Raw genomic sequence first — 26,948 nt, 5'->3', positions numbered from 1 at the left:
ATATATATATATATATATATATATATATATATATATATATATATATACAGTTGAAGTCAGAATTATTAGCCCCATAGAATTATTATATACACATACAAACATACATATATGTACATACATATATGAGCAACACATACATATATGTACATACATATATGAGCAACATAACAAGCTTTGTGGTAAAAGGTCACATTTGTCAGTAGTGTGCTAAATAAATAAGGGTGACATGCAATGCTTGAGGTATCACAGCTGAATAAGTCATCTTATTCAAAAATGGATTTAATAATGTTTTTAAAATAATTATTTTATTTTTATTACCAAGGCTGCATTCATTTAATGAAAAAGACAGCAACAACAGTAATGGAGTATTAAATTGTGAAATAACTTTGTAAATTACACATAATGTGCAATAATGACAAAGAATTTTTCAGGTTCCATCAGAAATTCAAATTTTTTTATGATTAAAAATAAAAAAAAACTATAATCAATGTTAAAAACTTTTTTTTTGCTCAGTATTTTTGTAGATATCATGAACCAATATTTGAAAGTCATTTTTAACATTGTGATTCTTGATCCATTTTATGAATTATATCTGAATAAAAATAGTGATATGTAATAAAATAAACAAAAACACAATACAGTCACACTTTTGACTGGACCCAAACTTTTAAAAGGTCATGTATAACTCTGAGTCTTAACCAGTGTTGAGTAAGTTTCTTTAAAAAATAAATAATTACAAATTACTAATTAAATTACCTTTCTAAAAGCTTTACACCACAAAAGAGGCACATAAACCAACCCTAAATGGCATAAAACCACAAAATTATATAGCGTCTTACACTGAATTCTGAGCAGACACATGTTGCTTTAGGGCCAACTTAAATCGGCTGTGTAAAGATGACTCAATTACTACACTTTAAAAAAAAAAAATCCTGGTTGTCTTAAATTTTTAAGCTGAATCCAATTTATCTTATGAGTCCATTAATTTTTTATGCTAAACTGACTTATAAAATTAAGTTAGAACAAGATTAACTTAGTTTAATAAGTTATAATGACCTAAAAACATTTGCGGTTGGGGCTAATTGATCATATTATTTTTTACAGTGTATGTCTGAAAAGTAATAGAATTACTTAATTATGAAAGTTATTTAATTATGTGACTTGATGTTGGAAATATAGATTAAACTCTTTTAAAATAATATTTTCTATAGGAGCTATAAATATCTGAATAACAAAACATTTATATACATAAAAAAAACAATTTTCTTTTCTGAATTGATTTATACAGAACTCTCGAATTTATGTACAGTATTTAAGGCAAGTAATTAATTTACATAACATGATCATAATCATAACAAGAACATAATCCCTTACTTAACTTTTTTTCTGCAGAAACTAATTGAATTACAGTAACTAGTTACTCTGTAACTAAACCCAACAGTGGTCCTGACTGGTGGGAATGTCGTCATCTACATTTTCACATAACAACACATAAAACACTAACGCTCATCTCAAACAACAAACAAACAACACTTAATCGTCCCTCGTCGAATCTTATCTAAAACTAAATTTTAATTAAAAGTTACACAATACAAATCAATAAAATAACCTGCCGTTTAAATTGACAGAAGATAATAAATTAAAGTTGTGGAAAATATTCAAGAATTGTGGCATTAATTCATTTTAATTAATTCAAACAAGCAGCAAAATAATTTCTTCAGCAAACTGCATAAGTGTGAAAATTCTGCTAAACATCTCCATTTGTGGTCCACAGAAGCTCTGTGAGTTCAGAATGACATGAGGTTGAGTAAACAATCAAAAATAACTACTTGTAATAAATTAACTTCTTTTTTAAAATTAACAACTTTGTATTTATATACCTCCAAATCAAGTGTTTTCTTGCAATTGTTCAAAACAAAACTGTAACAGACGTTGAAATGCACAAATCCCGCGTTCTACCAAGGGAAAGGAAGATCTGTGTTATTTTTAGTGAAGGACACGCAAGGATCCACTCACAAATATTCTAAACACACATTTCATTATGTGTGATAACAGCTCAATTCTCAACTCTGATTCTGGGGGCTCACACTGCGTTTTTATCATCATATCATTAGCAGAAAACGACATGATTTGAACATGGTCTGTCAGTTAAAGTGGTGCTGTGAGTCCACAGAACCAGACTTGAAAACCACAGTGCTAAAAATATCATCAACATTAGTGCCCTGATGTCAGAAAATACATAGAGAACATTATGGGAGTGTTTGAAGCATCAGTCTAACTCTGAGGGTTTCTGATCACGCATTCACGAACTGTAAATTTGGCCATAGCTACAGTGTGACTGTTTGGCACCAAAACAAAGGGATAATTAAAAAAATAAGTGCCTATTCTTCCACACTCGAAAACAAAAGCAAATACTGAATGTGTTCCAACAAAACATCACTAATTGTTGCTTTCGCTTGTTAAAAAAGGAATACTGAACTTGCGCTTACAAATACGAGACACATCAGGCTTGAAGAGCTGAGCGTAGCTGTGCAGGAAATGAGTAATGAAAAAAATGAGACACACACACGCACACTCCACCTAGGGCAACACAATGGCCGTCCCTATCTGATTTGGTCTGTCAGTCTCTGAGGACGGTTTGTGTGAGCGTGCCGTCGTCTCATTTGGCTTTACCAACGTCCTGTTCATCTTCCTCCACCACTACAATGGGCAAATTGTGAAACTGGCCATTGGCATCCAGCTGTATCTCCCCTGTCTCCTCCATTTCTCCCTGCACCACTTCCTCGCCTCCTTCCACAACGGTCGCAGCACCCGCCGCTTCATCGCCCTCAAGCTGCAGTTCCATTACACTCACACTTTGGTCAGCGGTTGCTGGGTCGATCTCGATCAGGGTGGCGTTTTCCTGATTTTCGTCTTCTTGCACAACCCTGACGACGCCCTCTTGCATGACTACCGTACCTGTGACCACCTGACCGTCTTGGGTTACACCAGCATTAGTCGCTTTCTGCGTCAATTGGACGAGCTCAACCGGACTTACGACTGTCCCGAGTTGTGAGGGGTCCTGCATGGCTGTGGCTCCCAGCAGCGTAAGCCCAGACGCGGGATGGAGTGTGATTGCTTCAGTTTTTCCATCAGAGCCTCCGGCGATTCGTGTGAAGAGCTGAGAGCCTGCGGGTAGAGCGTGTAGGGTTACAGTGTTGGATGGCGGACTGAGGTTGGCCACTGCGAATGACTGGCCGATGGAAGAAAGGGTGATGGGAGAGAATACAGTGAATTGCTGTGGCTGGAGGGTGAGAGGCTGAGCTATGGATGTGCTGAGTACTGTGGTGGAGGCGGGACGCTGGAGACGGGGGCGTTTGGGAGCACGCTTGGCTGGAGGGGTGGAGGGGAGAACCAGACTGCTGAGGGCCTGTGACTGAGATGACCAGCTGAGGGACTGCTGCATCTTTTGTTCTTCTAACTGCTGTTCCAATGCTAAAAATAAAACACAACATACACTGTTGTTATTAAAGAATTAAAAAACAATACATCCTGAGGGACAGTATGTATAAGTGACTTAACTAGTGCTCCTTTAGGCACAATGACTATATGACTTTTATATACAATGGCTTTTGTCAATATCAGTGCTGTCTAGGGCTGTGCACGAGCGAGCGAATGCACCGGTTTCCTCTGTTTGTGGACAAAATTCCTTGTGTCCTTCTCAAAACAATTGAATAATCGTTATTATAATTAAGACCAAAATAATCGAAAAATTCCCATAATCGAGCAGCCCAAGTGCTGACATATATGAATTTTTGGACTTGGTAAATTTACTCTGTGGCTATACTGGTACTGCACTGAACTTGCTATGTGGCGTGCTCAGGTAGCAGTATTTTTATCGTGTTTGAATATATATGAACATGCTTTACACTTACTAGTCATTTCAAATGGGACAAGAATTAATGTAGTATCCTTTGTAGAAATGTCACCATAGGCAGGTTTTTCTAATGGGTCTGGGAATCAAAAATGTTTTTCGCAAAAAGTTTTTTTTTTTATTATTAAAGTCTGTCTGAACCAGAATTTTCTACCGACGACAATTTCAGTGGTAATTGAATATTGAATAGAGGCTGAAGTTTTATTTTAGCACTCCTCATTATCACTTGCTACAAATGGAATGTCATTCAAGCGCAAAACATTTTCAGATTTTGATGAAATGTAATGAAGACATTTTTTATTCCAATCACAGATTAATGGTTCACCTCAAATTTGGTGTGTTTTAAATCGCATACCTACGCACTATTCTATGCCATTTTGTAGTTTAAATAGTGTAAGTGGTCACACTTTTTATTAAGTGTCCCTAACTACTATGTACTTATAGCAAAAAAATAAATACAATGTACTTACTGTGTTTATAATGTATTTGAGAACACTTGTGGTGCTTTTGAGTTGAAATAACTTAGAGGTTGGGTTATGGACAGGTTTGGTGGCATGGGTAGGTTAACGGTAGGTTAAGGTGTAAGGGATGGTCAACAGTGTATTACAAATGTAATTACAAAAGGTAATTACAGATGTAATTACATACATGTATTTAATCAAGCACAAGTACACAGTAATTCCTTACATTAATTAAGTACATTAATGTAATTAAGTACATTAATTCTTGTGTAAGTACATATTAGTTAAGGCCACTTAATATAAAGTATGAGCGTGTAAGTAGTGCGTTTACACTGAAAACTCTAAAAATAATAAAGTACAGTTTAATTACCCTGATGATGCACTCATTCAGCCGGTAAAATGAAGTGTGGAATGATGGACACTTCATGCACTCAACAACCGCAGTTTTGCTCACGTAGCGGAAGGGTATTGCACGCACAAATGGATAACTTTATCTATTTTGGACTGTTAAAGCGAAAATCTCCTATGAGAGTGATTATACCGCCTCCCAGTGAAGAATGCGGTAATATTTATTGGTACTTTGTTCATTTATTTCACTAATTTGGCAACCGTCACATGTCATCAGGGAAACAGGTTGAATTTCCACTTGGTAAAAGAACATTTGTGTTCCATTTGGGATGAAACTACATACATATACTATGCTGTTGAGTGTGTAAGTGCATAAGTACATAGTGCACGAGTGCATAGTGTATAGTGTGCCATTTAGGACAAAGCTTATGTCCGCTAATTTAGCATGCTGCAACAAAAGTCCTGATTAATGTCTGATATTTTTCTTTGGTCTCTTCACTCACTTGTCAGTGTTCTGAGGACTTGCGTCTGCTCTGGGTCCGTCATTTGTCGTCGAACATTTAGAATTTGCTTGATGGAGTCCAACAGGTTAAAAACCTGTGCCAAGTTGCTCAGTACTGCAATCTCTGAAAACAGACCACATATATATATATATATTGCCATTACTTGAGTCTTCCCATACAGTTGGATAGAGGATTTGGACCAGCCACTTCATGTGAAATGTGGAAAAATAGGTTCATAGGATATATTTACGCATAAACTGACCACCAACAATAACTTTTAGATGGCATTTTTTTATTCTTTTAGCTCTGCTGTCACAGAATTAAATGCATAGTATAACGTGCTTTTTTTGAGTGCAGTGTTAATAGTTTCATGAACACTCAATTATGCACAGCAAAAAAGCATCCAAGGTCAGGAATTTGGTTTAATAATACATTACACTTGTTTTTCACTAATCCTTATCTTAAACCCACAGAACACTGAATTTTAATTTTTGGTTATACTATTAAAGGAAACGTTCACAAATGTCTTTATTTCCTCACCTTTCACTTCAAAAATATATGTTTTGAGGAAAGAGGAAAACCTGTAACCACTGACATCTATAGTAAAACACACATCCTTTCAAAAACAAATACTACAGAAGTCAACAGTTCCCACTTTCTTCAAAATATATTTTATCTACTTAAAATTTGAAAATCAGTTCAAGAATATTAAATGCAGTGAGCATGGATTGTTTTTTTTCTACTGCGAGCTGAACGAATTTAGTAAAGTGGGCCTTTCATTCAGAAAGATCAGGTAAAGGGTTTGGGGAGAGCCAACCTAACAGACACCTTCACACCATTTCTGTTGTCAGATTTTTCAGATTTCAATTAAAGATAAGAAGGGCAAACACTTTTTATCTGTATGACATGCACAGATGAATTGTTTACCACAAAACTAGCAATGTGAGCAAACAAAATCATATGGTTAGTTTTGATTTCATGATTATTTGGAAGAACAATCCCTTTAAGATAAAAATAAACAATACTACAAATAATTGCGGAAAATATAAATTTGTAAAAAATACAAATAATTATATATATAAAAGTTATATTTTTTTTCTTCATTGTATTTTTAAGCAAATATTTAAAAAATTATTCTGAATGCAGAACATAAATTACAAACTGAATAAAAACAGAAACAAAAACGTACTGATGCACATTGTTTATTGACCAGTTAATCGTGAATTTAATTTCATCAATATCATTATTACAACTTACCAACTATGACCTTTACAGGAGGATTTGAACACAGCATTTGTCAAGTTCAGCATGGCATGGATCATACTTTAACATACTGACCTGCATCCTGTAGAGAGCTCTGATCTGTGCGTAGCTGAACTCCTCTCAGCAGACCCAACAGCTCTGAGCGAATATTAGACACCACCTCCCCCATCAGCCCCACCTCAGCGATACCCCTCCAGAAACTCAGCGTCTCCTCTATAGGGGTCACACATACAGTACTATATTTATTACATCTACAAATCCCGTCATCATTAATGTATGGCAGCCATGAGTGAGATTAGATGGACAGAACTGACCACAGAACTTTCTGAATATTTTATTTGCTGCATTTACCTGAGATTTCAGATGTGTCTCTTTTGTCTGAGGTATCTGGGCTCCACTCCACTGCACCGATCACGTCTTCTTTCTTTTCCTCTACTGTGGCCGCTTGACCACCATTACCCACAGTGACATGGCCTGCAGGAAACACATACTCTGTGCATTGGTGGATTAAAATGATGTAAGATTTGGAATTTATTTTGCTTAATTAGATTTTGTTTTCAAAACAACAAATATTGTACATTTTACCATGTTTGATGGAAGACAACCAATAAAATGTCCATAGTAATAATACTTTATGTAACAAAAAAAAAATGTTGTCAAGGTTATTCAGAACAGGGATCCATTCTTCGTACCTTGCTCTAATGAGCCAAGATGATTTGACCGATCTTGGATCTTTTAATCTTGATAACTGATCTCTGGCTAATTTGGTTCTTTAAACAAGTTTGCAAATCAGATTAAAATGTCTGGATGAACTGATCAGAGATCACTGCGTGTGTTGTGAAGGACAAATCTATCGATCTTCGAAATCACGATCCACAATGTAACGATTGGCTGACAGTGCAGCAGCGTAATGACACCATCTGATAAATATTCAATTACCCATATGAGCAGCTTACATAAAATTCGTAATAATTAAGTTGTTAAATATGATACACAATAACTTTCCACCTTTGTTGTGGGCTGCAGGCTTTACACTTTCATGTGTCAGGAGTATTTAGCGATTTATTTAGTTTTACATTTAGAGTGGATTTTCTATATTATTGCCTAGGCCTATTAAAGTTTCTTAATCAGTGTAAGAAATAACTGGCAGTTTAAATAAATTTTGCATCCAAAAAAGCATTTTGATATTGGTAATGGTGTCTGCAACTTTTGCGAAGCTTCAAATCACTGTCATATTAGCTGTCAAAATGTGCATGACTGGATAAATTATTATTCCTTTAAAAAAAACAGTAAAATGTTTTGCATGTCCAGTATTATACACAGGTGGTACTAAAGCTGGTACCATGAAAAATATGCGTTTGTGTCTAAAAGATGCATATTAATATTTTTCTCTTTGAATCTCTTAAGAAGAACCTCGTGACAGTCTTTGTACTTTTATTTTGGAGTGCAGATTGCATACCTTATATATATATATATATATATATATATATATATATATATATATATATATATATATTACCGCTGTCAAAATTAACGCGTTAACGCATGCGATGAATTTCAAATAATTAATGCGTTAAAAAAAAATTAACGCAATTAACGCAGTTCAGGTTTTTTTTCAATTTCTGTTGTGGTGGACGTGTGTTCAGCATGCAATAAATGTGGATAAGACCAAGGAAGCACTTTTTGAAGGCAAGTTCCAGTATAAAACAATTAGTTGCATCACAGGTTATCCAGAGTTTCATGCAATCTCGGGTGTTTCATTTTTAACTTTCGACTTCTGTTGTAAGTTGATACCGCATGGCGAACAGAAAGAAAATCCTCCGCATTTCGTGACTCGGTGTTCCTTTAAGGTAAGGTTCCTTTTAAGGCTACACGGTAGAATTTTAATAAGAGTATTATCTCAATCATATTAAAATCGGAGTATTGGTGTCTTATGTAAATGTACTCAGAACGTCTGGTGAAGTCGCGAGCTGTCAAAGTCAGGGCATTACTCTGCCTTTCAGCATGCGCCCTCCAAGTTTAGCGTGTTTCCTCATTAAACGCAACGAAAGCGTATGCTTCGCGTTGTTGTGTCAGAATCCTTGTGAAATACAGTAATACTTTAGGCAAATTTGCAGTAATAGTTTAAGCAAATTTGATGAACGTGATCATGCGTGTTGAATCTGAGGGGAGTCGCTCCAGTATGGAAGGCCGTTGGGGCCAAAACGTCTGCAGCGCATTGTGTGTGTCTGTCTGTGTGTGTGTCTGTGTCAGGCCTGTTGAGGGGTGTCAGGGATGGAGTGAGCGATGTATTTGAGTAGGGGCGATAGGGGTGGGCAATATATTTAACGACCGGTTTGCAAGAAACTTCCATTCATTTGCGGGCATTTGGGAGTCTCTGTGCACTTGCGGGATACTCCTAGCAACTGGATGAATGTAAAGGAGGATTAAGCAAAATTGTTTCTACTCTATAATTAATGTTCTCAACTCACAGCAATAAAACTTTACAATGAGTGCAACAGTTTGTATTCTATAGTTTATTATTATAATTTTTCATTTTCCATATCTGCAATTCCTGTATTTTGAAATTTTTTTGCAGTCCACTTAGAATCCAACATGGAAATCAATGTTTTCTTTATTGGCATTGATTGTTTTGAAATTTAAATGTCATTAACATGCCTGTGTTTTAATTTCTGTAATAAATAAGGCTGTCAAGCCAGTATCTTGATGGTTTATTGTGGGTGTGTTGTTTACATGAAGAAATCTGTGAAAAATTCTGTTAAACAATAATATTTTGAATTTAAATATTTTTGTCTTGCATTTACATGAATTTTACATTTAAATAGCCAAAATTACAAGTTTCAGTATTTTAAATGTGATTTATCGCAATTAATCGTGATAATTTTTTTAAAAAGGTGCGATTAATTAGTAAATTTTTTTTTTATCGATTGACAGCACTAATATATATATATATATATATATATATATATATATATAGTTGAAGTCAAGTCAGAATTACAAGCCTGCTCCCGAGTAGGTTTGAGCAACCAGAACTGTTGCTATGACAACAACTTTCGAATGAGTTTTGATAAACAAAACTATCCTGGATCATGTCAAGTTGTCAAAAACCAAGTCAAGCTAATTGAGCAATCCACGTATGAAGAACGGACCCCTGGATTCATTAGAAGACACAAATATTATATTTAAACATTACAACAAAGCTCCACAATATTAAGTCATTTAGAATATTTATACTTATTTACATAGGTTTTATCCAACTGTCCATAAGATGCTTTTATATATGATTAATCATTAAAAAGATTATAAAATGTTCTTAGATCACTTATTGGCTTTAATGCCATTTCAGCAGCATTGGCTATATTCATCGCAACACTTGTACTAAATATTCAATATATATTTTTCAATAATGATACATGTCTCTTCATCATTCATTGTACAAAAAAATATATACACACAAATCACAAAAACACTGATAAAAATATATAAAAGCTGTTTCAATTTGATCAATGATGAATTTTCTAAATCTCCTCCAGAAACAACCTTTTAAACATTTCCCTTAAATACTTCCTAAATAAATTGTTACGCACTCTATTTAAATGTTTTAAGCACAGTTTTCGATTTTTAGATAAACATGGTACAGATTTTTAGATAAAACATATCTGTTAAACTGAATGGACATTGAATGTTATTTAGTTACCAGACGTTATTATAAACATTAAAGGCACTTTACTTGTGTGTATGTGCTTTCTATGTATACAAATCACTTTTGTACATTTAATTAGATGCAGAAAGCAAAATGTATTTGACCTATTTCTAAAAAGTGCCCTGGATAATCTTTCATGAATTATGTTTGATTGATACATTGATTTTTGTTTTTGTTCTTAATTTAAGCTTTCTGTGACGGTTGGGTTTAGGCCTAGAAAATACTTGTTGCAAACATTTATGTCTATGACACAATTCCCACACAAAGTGAAAAGCCTACATTAGTGCCTGTGTTCTAACCTGCAGCTGTAATGGGTGTGTTGAGGCCGCTGCCGTCCGGTGGGAAGCGTGTGTTGTTGATCAGCAGGTCAAACTTGGTGCTGCGGCAGGTATTGGTGCAGAGAGTGCTGTGCTGATAAAAATCTAGCTGACCCGAGTCCATCATCTTTCTACATAACACAAAAATACAGCTTTTGAGGTTATGACTCAATACTCAGCAAATTTTTAAAACATTTGCTTTCCACTCAAAACCCCCAAAAAGGTCAAAGCAGTGAGTTCCTTGATCTACTGTAACAAACGAGTTTGAACTCAAAACTTCACCCCAAAAATATGAAAGATTCAGGCTGATGTTAAGAGAATTTGTAATAACAGTAAAGCGTAGGGCTGCACGAATAATCGAAAAGAGATTGGGATCTTAATTCAACCCCCACACGATCTTAATCCAGCATCTCTACGAATCAACCAATTATATTTTCAAGTTTGGCAGAAGCATAAAGGCAATCACACAAGTCTTCACATTGTTTTATATACGTTGTTCAGCAACATGAACACCTCCAAATGGTGTTAAACATCACACACTATTTAAAGGTATAATTCACCCAAAAATGTCTTATCTATCTAAATGTAATGACGTATTTGCGGCTGCGAAATCACACATAAGCTGATGCACTTTTTGTTTACTACCTAGAGCAGTGGTTCTCAAACTGTATTACGTGTACCACTAGTGGTAAGGGGGCTTACATCCAGTGGTACACGGAGGAATCGATGAGTAATGAAAGAAAAAAAATGAATACAATTTTTATCATTTGATGCATATGATAACACCGGTAAAGCCTACAATCAAAGTGCTGTGCTTAAAATGTTTATTTTAGGGCATCGCGTCATCAGCTGCTAAAATTCAATCCATTCAGCTTCAAGGCTTCCCATTCACTTTGAATGGGTGACGTCACGCGTTGCCGAACTGCATTGTGGGTTCATCAGCGCAGTTTCAATGACATTTCTCGCTGCAGAAGTTGGGACTTTCTCAACTTTTTAATCGCTGATGAAAGCGTCAGCAAATCAGATCGCTATATGCAAATACACCAGCTCAGACAGTAGCCGATTGCTGACTAATTTCATTGCCTGAGGCTGCTATGAAGATCGCGTGATCCCAAACTGCAGACACACCCTCTGTCAAGCGTTGACGCTAAAGCCCCATGTGAACTTAGCTTTAGTGTGTAAGTGCGTCTGTGAATGTGAGAGTGTATGGGTGTTTCCCAGTGATGGGTTGCAGCTGAAAGGGCATCCGCTGGTTAAACATATGCTGGAACAGTTGGTGCTTCACTCCGCTGTGGCAACCCCTCATAAATAAGGGACTAAGCTGAAGAAAAAGAAATGAATGAACGAAAAACCTTTTTTGTGTGGACAGGGCCTAAGGCTCAGGCTAGGGGAGATTGGACTAAAGTTTAATTTAACAAGGGCTTTTCAATTTGATTTGAAGCATTTTCTTGGCACATTTCTGAGCAAATTGTTTTATGTTTCACAGTGTAACTTTGCGAAGACTTTTCTTTTTCTTTTAAATTGAATAATGGGATTGAATATTGAAACCAACAGAGCAAATCTCCAACTCTGCTATTTTCATGGATATGGTCATCAAAATTACATTTCAAACCAAAAAAAAAAAAAAAACACTAATTTCTGAGGAAGAAAAAAATAACACAAAATGTACAATATGGCATAAAATAGCTAAGCGCACCTGAGCATCACTCCACCCATCCGGATCGCTCGCTTCCAGTCTTTCAAGGTGGCTTTACCAGACATGTGCACAAACTGCTTTGGACTTATCAGCTGATCCTCATACTGTAGAAAAACAGAGAATGTCAGATTAAACACATTGCCAGCAGTTAACTCTGGTATTAAAAGTCTGCACGACACCAACCTTTACACATCTGACATTGATTCCTGGGCAGACAAACTTCTTGAACAGAAGGATGGCTTTACTCTCGCCGCATGTAATGGGATAACCAAGCTCCAAATCCTCTCCTTCAGCAGAAACCTCATCTGAACATAACACACACGCATGTCAACAAGAGTTTATTGTGGAAATACTGAAGTGTAATCCGCTGCATGGAGAGAGCTGATACATTTCAGCAGGCAGACAGAGCGTTTGCACAGCTCAGGTGTATTTGCAGGGAAACTACAGGAAAATTACTGTTTATTAGGGCTGTGCAATTAATCGAAAATCCGATTTCGATTATGGCTTCTAACGATTATGAAAAACCATTAATCGAGATAAACGATTATTTCATTATTTACCGCCCCCTGTCCAGTTGTCCTCACTTGTTGCTCTTAAAAGTGCGAAAGACCGCATGCTTATGTGTGTGCGGCACGCAGACAGTCAGAGGCATACGGTCTGCACTTGGTCTCATTCGCACATTGTGACGAGCAGAGAGCACACACATCTAAAGTCATTAACATGAACGCTTTAATGTTCAAATAGGTGTCAAAACGAGGTGTTTAGTGATTATTTATATTAACCCTCATTTTGTAATAAACAATCGAGTTGAGGATCAAAAGACACGTGAAAGCGAAACCATTAAAGTGACAGAGCACAGCTGCCGCCTGTTTTATCATGATTAATAAAACAATGAGAAAATCCCTCTTTGCTCTTGACTGAAGACTTTTGTAGCTAAAGTGTTTTTCTTACGGTGAAGATGCTAAAAGCACAGTTTGTTTCATATTTTTATTCTATTGTATTTATTTCTCTTTCCTTTGCAGGGAGGAAAATAATATATGCAGTTGAAGTCAGAATTATTAGCCCTCCTGAATATTAGCAACCTTTTTCCCCCAATTTCTGTTTAATGGAAAGAAGATTTCTAAACATAATAGTTTTAATCATTCATTTCTAATAACCGATTTATTTTATCTTTGCTATAATGACAGCTCATAATATTTTAGTATATATTTTTTAAATACAAACATTCAAATTCAAAGTGTGATTCAAAAGCTTAATTAGGGTAATTAGGCAAGTCATTATATAACAGTAGTCTCTTCTGCAGACAATCAAAAATATATATTGCCTAAAGGGGCTAATAATATTGACCTTAAAAGAGGTTTCAAAATATTTAAATTTGCTTTTATTCTACCCAAAACAAAACAAATAAGCCTTTCACCAGAAGAAAAACATTACAGCAAATACTGTTAAAATTCCTTGCTCTGTTAAACATCATTTGGGAAATATTTATTTAAAAAAAATTTCAGGAGTGCTAATAATTTTGACTTTAACTAAAATCGTTTGGAATAATCGTGATTACAATAATGACCAAAATAATCGTGATTATGATTTTTCCCAAAATCGAGCAGCCCTACTGTCTATTAATTATGATGAGAATAATGACAATGTTTTTTAGAACCAGGGATGCAAACAATAGGTTAAAAAGGTGAGAACACTGCATGGATAAGGAAAGTCTTTATGTTAAGGTTAAAGTTGTCATGCTCTATACTAGTGGTGGTTTAAAAAATCAGGTCATGATTTAAAAAGTTGCATGTATTCTTTAATATATAGCACATAAAAAGATTAAATAGATGTATAAGTTTAAAGAGCCCCTATTATGCATTAAAAAGGTAATATTATCTCAAAGACTCTAATTATCCTGACTCCCATTTGATTTGTTCAGCGATTTTTTTTTTTGTTCCCAAACCCCTCCTTAGCGCGATGCTAGTGTATGTGTGAGCCCAATGCAGGAGTGCATTGAAGTAAGTTTAACACCAGCATATGCTCTATTCCTAACCATGACACAGATTCAGTATTAACAATATTTCACCTAGGAAATATGTGCATAGGAAAAGCTGATGGTGGTCATACCAATAACAAACAGCAGTGGAACGCGAGCTCACAAACGCATTTAAATGTGTAAACAAATCGGCACGCGTCACATTTTCAACGTGGTTTTGGACACAATATGAGAGTATAAACCATTAACCAGATACAGTACAAGCCGCGTAGAGCACAAAAACAACAAAACAATTAAATACATCATTTGCAAGTTTAAGAAAAACAAGGAGGCAAACATTTTTTAAATCGCACTAACTTACACTTGTGAACTGGAGGAAAAAACTGATCCATGAACTGTCTACTGATAAAGTTCCTGTCAAGCTCTGACAAAGTCCCATACATCAAAAGTCTTTTCTGATCCTTCCTTTAAAAACAGCCAACGAATGCTCCATCGTAAGCATGTAGATTCCTAAGAAACCAATGATGGGAACACAGCACAAGGCTGGGGCTATAATGCTGAGGTATTTTGCCAAAATTAAACTGTAACCACTGACTCTTCACAGACCAATCGTTGGGAAAATAACACTAACTTTCCCTCAAACTTCAGAGCACAGCAGGTCTGGGGGTTTCAATTTTCCTGGGTCTGCTTGAGTTTTCTATCAATGTCACGGTGACACGGCTAAAGACTCGTTACCGAGACAATTCATTTTAACCACTCTGAGTTGACTCTTTTATAGATGAATTAATAGTTTTAAACAGCACTGTTTTAGATTTAAGCCTTAGCTGGATATTTCACTAAATTTAGAGATGTGTTACACACTGCATAAAAGGTTATTTTTAAAAACCCTTAATAGGGGCTCTAAAAGGGTCATGAAACACCAAAACACATTTTGTGAGCTGTTGATAGTCGTATTTGTGTCCCACACTGCTAAAAACACTATTAGGACACCTATATTTCACTAAAAAGTGTAAATTGGTTGCTTTTGCGTTATTTTAAGCAAATTCGTACTTCCGGTTTGAAACAAATTTTTGAAGCTGCGTCACGGCCATGACATAATAGCCTGTATTCAAGCTTGCAGACTGGACGTCTGTGCCAGAGTGTGTCTTATTAAGTCTTACAGTGTGATGCATTAATGCATGAGTAAAGCTTGGTTCAAACCAATCAGTGCGCTCTATTGTGCAACTTCATTAATATTCATTACTGTCACAGTGTTTAGACGACAGAGACGCCACGTTGTATTGGCAAAACAAGCGTGAAGTGTTGCTTTTATAGTTTGCTGCAGTTAAGTTTTGTTTTCATTTTCTCTCTGTGAGAGCTCAGCTGGAGTCACGTATGGATTAACAGTGTACGCGACGCGCGACAACAATAACTTACGTGTCTAATAAGGAGGCACATTGTACATTGTTTACCTGAGAGCTGTTCTCATCTGCAAACGCTAAGATCCGGATTCGCTTGTAGTCTCCTCTTAATAAAGATGCGGCTCTAGTTGCTGTGGATTGTCCTGTCTCTACAGATTTGGTAAGTGAGCGACCAGTGCTCTTTGTTTATTCAGTTTGTTCGTATCCAACAAACTATTGCACCGAGTGTAAACATTTTACCATTACAACCAAAATATAACCTCGTGTAGGATTTTTACCGCATTTTGTGACCAGAATAACACACTTTCTGACGCTACCTGCCGAGTGCATCTAAGTTTCCGGGAAATGCTGAGTTTTTTTTTCTCTCATTCGCTGTGCGGTATCAAACATTGCATAAAAAATACACGCTTAGAGCAGTTCCTCGAATCAAATATCTCGTTTGTCACGAGGGACATGAATGAATTCCCTGAATGAAAGAGCCAAACTGCAGTTAAAGTCCACCATTTAATAATTTGGCAAATAATTCGACTATAGATGTCCATGTAAACACAGTCACTTTGTCCCCTGTTGGGTGTGTGTTTTGACTCTGAAATTCAGAGCGCCCAAATAGACACTCCCACACCATGCCTCTTTTCTTCCTCCGACACTCCCCCCTAAACAGAGCTGGACACGCCCACTTTTCTGACTTTTTCGAAAGTATAGGTGTGAAAACACCCTGCTGAAACGAGGGGGTTTCATGGCCCTTTAAATACACGAACACTGAAGTGTTGATTTAATCAATTCAATTGACCCTTCGCTAAGCCACACCCAAAAACCGCCACCCACTAATCGTAGCTTAGCAACCGTAGCTACTCGCAGGAGCTCTGTCAAGCTTTCAAGCAAGGGAAACAGGCCAAAGCGTTGTGCATATGGATTGTGCAAATTTGACACCTGGTATCCTAAATGTTTGGACAGGGTGGTGGAATTTTTCCCTTTTTTAAAACCAAAAAGCCAACAGGAGAAATGCCAGCATAGATCAAGCTCTGTGAGGGGCGCTAAAGGAGCGGAGTTGGTTTTGATATTCCTGACATAGTCATACACCCCAATAACTCACACACCTCTTACCCTAAAAAGATCTAAACTGTGTTTCCTACAAAAATACAAAGCAGGTAGGGCTGGAGGGTATATCCAGTTCTAGGTATATTTCGACATGATTCCCTAACGCGATGTGGTATTATCCAATATCGTTCATATCAATATGGTCTAAGGCCACACGTGCGCATTCTGCGGGAACTCCAAGGTAGCACACGAGCTCCACTTGCACAAATGTGCACATGTGCAAATTAATAATTCACTCCCTGAGTCATAGAAAAGATTTGTTTAAAATGAAGGAATCGTTCAAGAATGACCCATCACTGACGCGAAATGGAGGAGTATGCATTGCCAGTGTGGTGAGAAATCTATCTGACTCCTCAGACAAATCTGACTCCCCCTTGTGTGCACGCACGTCACACAGTGCCTGCAACTTTCACAACAGTTTATTAGAAATATTTTATCGATTATTTCTTCCGCAATTGACAGCAAATACAAACATAGAATCCTTGTCAAACTGACAAGCAGCACCTGAATATGTAAAAAATAAATTTATAGCCAAATGGAACGCATTTATACCGCATTTCGAAAGTGAAACATCTCACATTGACTGATTATAAGTTCAGTATTTATTACACGACGGTCTTTTCTTTACATTTACTTTATAACACATTTAGCTCTGTGTTCTGCTCTGTTATAATGACTGTTTACATTTATATGCTTAACCAGCATTTCATCACAGTACTCTGAAACTATTTTGTTATCTCTCATATCTATAGTCTATTAGTTTTCATCTCCTTATTTAATATTTAGTAAAAACAAGTTTAGTCAAAACAAAAGGAAAAGCGTAGGATTTTTTACATGGAGCATAAGACTTCTCTTTAGATATCTTTGATATGAGCACTGGTTATTATTGTGCTCAATTCATTTTTATACACAACAGTTTTAAGCAGGAGAAAAACCTATACCTGTATTGATTTATTTATCAAAGATTTTGTGCAGCTGTCATTTTTTTTTCGCAGTTGCTTATTTGTAAACACGGAGGGAAACCTCTGTGTTTGAATTATATTTTACTCACAAAAACTGTTTAATACTGTTTTAATGAAGGCTTTAATTCTCAGGTGACCATTTAAGGGAAAATACCAGATATATATTGTATACCATCATTTCTCCTAAAATACCGGGATATGATATTTTGCCCATATCGTCCAGCCCTAAAAGCAGGTTATGTTTCCCAGCTGTCTTTTTTTTTCACTCGATATTATGAGCACTGCTCCATTTAAGCCCTCGCCATAGTAGTTTGGTGTCTGATTAATATTTGCTGGTAAGGAAAATCTACTTTTTCACTTCTGCTAGTTATATTTTAATTTGCATTTCAATTTATTTATTTATTTCTTCCACTTAACTGCAAATTAGAATAGCAATTGTATAAAGAGCACACAAGCATACTGTCAGTTATAGTTACTGCACATTGTTATGGGTCAATGATGCTAATATTTGGCACAAATCCATCAGTTTCACCTTTCTAGCTGTTCTTTCTATAAATGAATTATGTAAAATCACTGTCCATGCGTGTTTCCTCATCGTTAGTAACGCTAGTTCATTGCACAACAATTAATCTATAAGGCTTTATGGTTAAAAAAAAAAGAGGAATTTCAGTTTAATTTGTTTTTATGTAATATTATTACATTATTTTTAGATTTCACCTCACCAAGCTTGAGAGGCGTAGCAACAGTAACTAAGGAGGGTGAGGCTTAGCGAAGGGTCAATTGCTATTTCTTCTTCTTCTTCTCCTTATTAATATTATTATTATTATTTATTATTATTATTATTATTATTATTATTAACTCACTGCATGGTCCTAAACGTTTGGTGAAAAAGTGAGTTGTTTCTATGGAGAACATACAGTTCTTCTATGCTGCTGTCATAAAGCAAGAATAACTTAATTGTAATTAAGTCTTAAAGTTAAACTATGAAAGTTTACCTTCCACTGCCACAACTGCAGCATCCGTCTCATTGCTTTCATCTCCAAGCCTAAAAACAATGAAAGATCCATCTTTAGCATCAAACTATACCCATTACATTTTGAAGGCATTACAGTTTTAGTCCTTTTCGGATGGATCATTTTTGTTCAAACTTACCCTGCTGTCATTGGCTGCAGCTGGAGGATCATTTGAGTCTTGCTTTGGTTGTCAGGCTCTACATCCTCTTCCTCAGAGCTCTTCATCACCACCATGTCCTCCACGGTCACAGTGACTTCTGCCTCAGCCATAGCCTGCACTCCCCTTCAACACTGAATGCATGACATTCCTGGTCAATATGCCGTATTCACAAGTACAAAAATATCATTCAATCACTTTCTTTTTAGCTTTGTCTCTTTATAAATCTGGGGTCGCCACAGCAGAATGAACCACCAACTTTTCCAGCATAGGTTTTACGCAGCCACAACCCAACACTGGGAAAAGTAACAAAAAAAAAAAGATGATGTATTTGAAAAAAGACCCTTATGCTTACCAATTATACATTTATTCTACCTCAAAACGTAATGTTGTGTATTACTAATATACTGTATACACTAGTGTGAAATATTGTTACATATTTTATCTATGTTTCCCAGTGATGGGTTGCGGCTGGAAGGACATCTGCTGTGTAAAACATATGCTGGATAAGTTGGCGGGTTATTCCGCTGTGACAACCCCTAATTAATAAAAGGACTAATCCAAAAAGAAAATAAATGAATGAACAAATGAATTTTATATTAGGTTTGTGATTTATTCTATTATATTCACCTCACCAAGGTTGGTGATCACAAATATGATTTTTCAAAAGCCATAACTTTGGTCTGCAATGACACCTGCTGGCAAAAATCATTCTAATATTTAGATTTGGTGCTTGATTATTATTGTTAATAAGTTATTAATAATGATTTTACTAAAGTCAATATTGAAAACCGTTCTGCATACTGTTACATTTTTTTGAGGATTCTTTGATTATTTTTTTTAATACAAATACTTGTAACAAGTTGCTTGATTGTAATAATGTACTGTATACTGTTTTTTCATAACAAATATTAAGCAGCAAAGTATTTCATCAATGAATAATATAAATACTAAATTATATTTTAAATTATAGAATATATTATATTAAAATATAGAATATATTAAATGTCTATTACAAATTAGAATACATTGTGTAATGATGAACATTTTTTTTAGAAATATTACAATTACCTATTTACAATATTTATTCCTTTAATACATTAATCATCAGTAAAAAAAAAAACATTATTTATCCCACGCTTTTAAAACAATTTAATAATAATGCTTAATAATAGTAATAATAAGAAAAAAAAGAATGTAAATGTTTGTTAAACATCAACAATAAAATTTACTTAAAATAACAATTTATTTTAAATAAAATCTTTGCAAATATTTTCTACATAGAAAATTTAAAAAAAATATGAGTCATATAAACTGTATAATGTGATTATACCTTTGAAACTTCACAAACAGATAATTTCAGCTATTGACATTTTTTATATAAATTCTATGTCTTTAGTAACAGTAATATATTGAGGCACCAAGATAACAGATCATTGGTAGCCTCAGATTATAAAAATTGTGCATCTTGTCTCTTGATAGCGATTCCGCAACTGTGTCAAAGAATCCCTTCCGCAGCTACGCTATTCACAGCAGATGCTCTTTTTAACCTTTCACACTGTACAACTAAGGCCCACTGAATGTGTCAAGTTACCTCAACAATGGTATATCAATGACAACAATGGACAACAGATTATCCAAAACAGTAGTACTGTAGCAGGTTGATCAGGCCAGTGTCAGACCAATTGCAGGAGCACATAAAAGTTTGCAAAACTAAATAAATGCACATTGATTGCATTTTTAATATGGATACCCTAATATATATATATATATATATATATATATATATATATATATATATATAATATTTATACAACAGTTCTGTCTGTTTCTTGAATCTAATTGGCTGATGGCCGTGTGATATTCTGCAAATAACAGCACTCACCGGGCCTCTTCACTCTTGTGTATTACTCCACCCACATACAGTGGCAAGCAGAGGACACTCTACTGTTTGAAAAATATTGCTGCTGTTGGACAACATGGGGCCAAATTCAGAAACAAGGTTAAGTGAAAACTCTGGGTTTTCCGTTTCAAAATGGCAGGTTTATCGAACTCGAGAAAGCAGGTTAAGTCAAGCCTGTTTCTGAATGAGAGGTAAGTTTGACCCAGAGTCAGTTACCATGGTAACTTGCTCTGTGAACCTAACCTGGTCAAGAGCAGGTTTTATTCTCTTGACTCTGAGTTTCTGTCGGTCTCCTCCCCTTTTTTAAAGACGAAGTAGTACTTCTTGCCTTAGCCTTGCTTTTCCACCCACCTATTTTAATGCTCATTTTGGATCTGCGCATGAAAATGATTGATGGAAACGTCATGATTCACCTAACTTTTGAAAATATGCATGATAAAATGTGCATAACTGAGAAGGATGATCTTTAAATTCGAAAACAAAAGATGCGCATAAACTGCAATGGAAACACTTTTACTGAACAAATTCCAGTTTGTGGAATTTATATATATATGTATGTATGTATGTATTAGGGATGCTCAAAATAATTGATTAACCGTTAACCGAAAGGGTGCGTTTGTGACCGATTAATGCTAGCAGTTAAACGATTAAAATTATTATTTTATATATTTTCAGTTTGGCTGCATAAGGGGCCGATTGAATGCGCCTTTGCACGCGGCTCATCCCAGAGCAGCAGTTTGTGTTGTCAAGACAACTACAGAGAACTTTTAAAGAGCTTGGTTTCTGCTACATTCATTCTTCCATGGCGGGGAACAAAATGCATCCCGCCACGGCTACATACCCATTCAAAACATTCAGTTATTGTTGTTGTTGTTTTTAATAGCGGATTATAATCGCATCAAAACGTATTAAAAGGTAAGTGGATTATAACAGCGCAAACTTTTTTGTAACCGTATAGTGCTGTGCGCTATTGTTTAATTCTTTGGGGTTACGTGCTGACTGACTGACTGACTGACAGGTGCGCGATGCGATGCGTGAGGTCAGCAAACACGCAGAAGCTTTCAGTTAAGATGAACACAGTTTCTATAGTTATACTTTATTTATAGATAAAGTATGACTCTGCATATAATCACTCTATCGTGCTGGAGTTTATAGCCGTTTCGCTTTACTTCAGGATGCATTATTGCCGCTCTGAAGGTCTAATCGCTGTTTTAGGTTATCCTGAGCTGTATGAATGTACAAATCTTGAATATCATAATATTATTTAATATTACAATTTTATCAACATATACAGCAACACTTTTGCACAAGCGATACCCAGCTGATTCAGTCGTTTCATAAGAGGAGCGCGCTTCTTCTCTTCTTTTTTCCTTGTCAACATATAAAGGCAGGTGTGCCTCGCGTTTTCGGAATGAAAAAAGCAAGTTAGCTGTGGTCAGCCACTTGTTCAACTGCAAGACATACTTAACTTGCGGGACGATAACGTATAACCCGTGCCTACAGACACATTTGTCAAAGAAGCAAAATGGAAGAAGAATATTGCTGTTTGAAACAGACGTGTTGATGCCAAAAAAAGTGCTAATGTTGACCTGAATCTGCATCATAAACGTAACAAATAGGCTTTACCTTTTATTTTACAGCTTATAAAGCATATATGCACATTAATGCAATATCATATTTAAACAACAAAACTGTTGACAAAAAGTCAACATATGCGCGCTTGTTGCTGTCTTTTCATCACGCAGCGCGCGCACTTGAGCCGCGATGGAGAGAAAGGAAACCACGTCAAGACATAATCTTTAAAATAATGATTTCTATTAAAAATGTAAAAAGGTTTTGTGATTATAATAATAAAAGCGGGGCATTAAATAAATGCATATTTTCCGTGGAGCGAGCAATTTGAAGAAGTCTGCTATCTTATTTGACGGAAGACAAAAATATGATTGGAAAAAAACAGCCTATGCCGGATATTAAAAATAATCAGTCAGTGTTTTCGATTTGTAATATAAATTAATAAGTTAAGTGGAAAATAATTTAGGGCAGTCCTATTTATTTTATTCATTTTATTTAGCTTATTCTGTTCTTCTGTGCTAAACACTGCAGGTGCGTGAAAATGCTGTTGTATTGTTCTATTATTAATATGCTAGCATATATAAATAAATCAGTATTTTATGCAATATTTAATGTGTCAGACACAAAATAAACACGTCAATTTGTTTAATATAAAATTAATAGTAATCTGATCAGTTAACCGTTAATAACCGATTAATGAGCGGCGGTTGTCGCTTAGCAAAATTAACCGAAATGAGCATCCCTAGTATGTATGTATATCTGCATCTATTTTAGGCACCGGCTACGACCCTGTAAAAAAATAATAATAAGTGTGATCCTATCCTAATCAGCGCCCTTAAATAATGTAGCCTAGTTATTAGTTGTTTGCAAGCATCAGTGTTTATTAAGATTAAAATAAGATTTAAAAAAACAAACAGATTGAAAATGAGATAATAAATATTGTTTTAGCAATGTGACTGCTTTTATGAAATAACACTTGTCGTAGACGTCACAGGATGACTGATCGTGAAGGAACGTGTAGTCTGGCACATTTGCTACGCACGACAAGTCACTATTATATCAAGAAAAAAAAATCGTATAATCTGACATAGTGACTTTCGTAACAGACAAAATAAATTGTGTAATCTGACCAGGTTAGACACTAGGGAATCATTCAAACACTAGCTCTAATGTGATGCTGGTGAAGTAGCAACGGTTTCTGCTGTTCTGACGTCAGCTGCAGATGTGAATGAATGGTGGAAAAAAAGTAGTTCCTCATACAAAAGGGTTTTGGCTGCTGTTAAAAAAAAATCAATAAAAAAATAAAAGGTTTTAAAACATTCCAATGGTTTCCATTAAAAATACCAGTAAAGCATAACATTTAACCAGTAAATGTATTCTAATTTTGATTATAATGTATTGGTTTTAACATGCAACCAATTGAAAGCAAAACAGCAGAGACGCAAAGGACAAATAATATTTCCATTAAAAATATAAATTCATTCCAATTGAAACCATTAAACAAAAAAGTAGAACTTCTGTGATGGTTTCCGTTTCAGCAGGGGCATTTAACATACGGTCAGTTGATCAAATATTTATCTATGTAAGTTTTAATTTAAAGTTAGATTGTAAAAGCAACTGCCTTGCTAATGCACAGGTTAAATCACAGCTTTACATTACACAGATCAAAACGTTAAGAAAAAAAAAATACGTATAATGACAGACTTTGAACTCGTGATCGTGAACACTGTTAATACTGCATGTTTTGAATACGTTTAAGTAAATACCACTTTAATGAAAATAGTACAGCATCATGATGTGTCCTTGTACCGTTATTGCTAACGTTATATTACATCACCACACCATGACATTTGCCACGGTAATAACAAATTTACCACGATTACAACAGACTCCGCTAAAATGCTAGAAACTGAAATGTCAACCACCCGTCTCGTCAAATTACACTGTGAATGAAATAACTTTGTTAAACAGTTTGAAAGAGATTTAATGCGTTTTATTCTTATAGATCATCTGTACAAATAACTGTTTCAATAATCTGAAGCTATGCTGGTTACCATGGTGAATGTTTCTAAGCGACTGCACTTTTGTACAAGTGTTTACAAGTACCCTTCGGTTGCTAATTCAGTTAGCATATTAGCTTTTCATGTTGCGCCATTTCATTCAGTCGTCTGCTGTTCGTGATGCTAACGTGCTATGCTAACCCTCCGCTTCATATAAGTTTATTTGTTTGTGGGTGAATGTGTGTTTACAAACAAACATCACATTCACAAACACCTCAAGCGCGGCTAATTCACGATGCGTTCCTCGGCCGTACGGGCGGACTGTATCTAAATGACGCGCTGGCGTCGCGCCGCGGTGTTCTGTTCTCATGACGTCTCCCGTGCGGCGGGACGCACACACACAAACGACGAGACGCTCCTCCGCCATTCGAGGGGGCTGCCGCTGCCACCTGAGCCGCGAACACTTCTAGTCGACGTACGGACGAAGTTCTCCACTGCGTGGTTGTGTTTAACCATCACAATTGATAGATTAAAAAGCGCTGGATTGGCCTTACCGTTTAGATCGCGGTCGGTGTCATCCTTACATAGCGAGAAGCTTTGAGTGAACATGCGCAGTTTGTTGAGCTACACTTCCTGCTCAAGCTCGTCCCTGTTCCAGTTGAAGCCATGAGAGAGTTTACAGTGCACACAGGACTTTTCGTTATAATATAAACGACAATCACTTAAGTATCAGTGTCATCTTTAATTACTGGGATGGGTCAATCTAAAAAAAAAACTTTACGTTTCAGCTTTAACGTAATTGACCTGTTAAATGCCCCTTGCATCTTGTCGAGTAGGCTACAAGTCCTACTGGATTTGTATTTATTTATTTTTTAGTACACTAATGACATATATTGTCATTTTAATATATTAATTCCATAGCCAGGTAAGCAATTGACGTAAAAACAATAATTATACGTTTTAGGAGTACGTTTTGGAGTTCAAATAAGTACATAATCAAACTCTGTTTAAACTTTTGACAGAAGTTATACATAAATATCTATTCAACAGGCCAGTAGCCAGACTGGTGGAAGGGAAGTTTTTTTTTTTTTTTTTTCTAAAAAACTAGACTTTTTTTGCAGTTATTCGCCTTATTTTCTATGGGTTTTAAATACTGCGTTTATAGTGACATTTTAACAAAGTTTTTTTTGCTTGATTAATTGTCATCATACCATACTTTTTATGTAACTAAAACATTTCCTAAAGATTTAGAATAAGGATATTTATATTCTATTTTTTTAAAAACAAGTTGATAACATCATATATATATATATATATATATATATATATATATATATATATATATATATATATATATATATGTGTGTGTGTGTGTGTGTGTGTGTGTGTGTGTGTGTGTGTGTGTGTGTGTGTGTGTGCGTGCGTTTGTGTGTTGTTTTAGAAATCTGTTAAAACATGTATGTTGTATGTTTTCCTACACAGCTGGATATTGGATATTAAAAAATAATTGTTTGCATTGGCCAAAACTAATTAGCTAGAGTCATACTAAAGCGACAGCCAACAGAGGATTTCACTAGTTTCACTTCTGCAATTGAGTATTTTCACAAGTATGATTCCATGGTATTGGCTCAATTGTATAAGACAAATTCTGGACCTTTGTCAGTGGGAGGTGGATCTTTCGAATCACCCAACCCCTCCTGGCTACGGCCCTGAATAATCTTTAATAAATATAATTTATTCATTCATTTTCTTTTCGGCTTAGTCCCTTCATTAATTTGGGGTCGCTACAGCGAAATGAACCGCCAACTTATCTAACATATGTTTTAAACAGCGGATGCCCTTTCAGCCACATTCCATCACTGTTAAACATCCATATACACACTCATACACTACGGTTAACATAGCATACCTGTGGGGGAAACCGGAGAAAACCCACGCCAACATGGGGAAAACATGCAAACTCCACATAGAAATGCCAACTGCCCCAGCCGAGGCTCTTGCTGTAAGGCGAACAGGCTACGCAGTAAGCGTAGGTAATAAATTCCTAAAGATGAAATTTTATATAATCTGTTAGAGTTAGCTATATATACAGTTGAGGGTAAAATTAGCCCTCCTTTAAAATATTGATAAGTGATTTTCAATAGAACAAGGGAATTTTCTCAGTATCTTCGATTATATATGTATGTTTTTTTTTTTTTTCTAGAGAGTTTAATTTGTTTTATTTTGACTTTAATAATTTCCCAGAGATGGGTTGCGGCTGGAAGGGCATCTGCTGCGTAAAATCTTGCTGGATATATTGGCGGTTCGTTCGGCTGTGGCGACCCCAGATTAACAAAGGGACTAAGCTGACAAGAAAATGAATAAATGAATGACTTTAATAAAAGCAGTCAATATTATTAGCTCCTTGAGCAATATTTTATTTTCAACATAAACCATTGACCAAACCAAAAAAAAACAACAAAAAAAAAGAACAAATCAATGTTTATACAGATAAACCATTGCTAACCTAGTCAACCTAATTATAGTATCTTGAAAAATGTTATGTACTCTCATCGTGGCAAAGATTAAAGAAATCAGTTATTAGAAATTAAAACTATTAAGTTTAGAAATGTGTAGAACATTATGTTAAACAGTACATAGGGGGAAATATAAAATAATTAT

The 26,948-nt window shown here is 35.5% G+C and overlaps 1 protein-coding gene and 1 non-coding gene across 8 annotated transcripts; both read right to left on the bottom strand.

Annotated features, from left to right (window-relative positions):
* Positions 1-1,549: 1,549 nt before the first annotated feature.
* gmeb1 (glucocorticoid modulatory element binding protein 1) lies at positions 1,550-26,098 on the bottom strand. 7 transcript variants are annotated; one of them, XM_073930994.1, is made up of 12 exons: positions 24,562-24,649; positions 20,959-21,089; positions 20,698-20,779; positions 18,795-18,946; positions 18,638-18,687; positions 12,388-12,509; positions 12,205-12,308; positions 10,491-10,639; positions 6,840-6,962; positions 6,564-6,701; positions 5,226-5,348; positions 1,550-3,474 (listed from the first exon to the last, which is right to left on the bottom strand). In XM_073930994.1, exons 4-12 carry the CDS (start codon positions 18,923-18,925, stop codon positions 2,660-2,662), a joined length of 1,755 nt encoding a protein of 584 aa, XP_073787095.1. In that variant the 5' UTR covers positions 18,926-18,946; positions 20,698-20,779; positions 20,959-21,089; positions 24,562-24,649; the 3' UTR covers positions 1,550-2,659. The 7 variants fall into 7 exon arrangements, with proteins under 7 accessions (XP_073787095.1, XP_073787094.1, XP_073787096.1 ...); XM_073930993.1 differs by lacking the exon at positions 20,959-21,089 and having other exon boundaries at positions 24,394-24,649; XM_073930995.1 differs by lacking the exon at positions 20,959-21,089.
* LOC137488581 (U11 spliceosomal RNA) lies at positions 20,226-20,359 on the bottom strand. The gene has a single exon (XR_011007658.1). It is a non-coding gene; the product is annotated as a U11 spliceosomal RNA (small nuclear RNA).
* Positions 26,099-26,948: the final 850 nt, after the last annotated feature.

Source organism: Danio rerio, chromosome 19 (genome assembly GCF_049306965.1).
Source record: "Danio rerio strain Tuebingen ecotype United States chromosome 19, GRCz12tu, whole genome shotgun sequence".
In the NCBI taxonomy this organism is placed as follows: Eukaryota; Metazoa; Chordata; class Actinopteri; order Cypriniformes; family Danionidae; genus Danio; species Danio rerio.
Note: the sequence above shows the minus strand (reverse complement) of the source record. Positions and strands in the feature narration are given on the sequence as shown.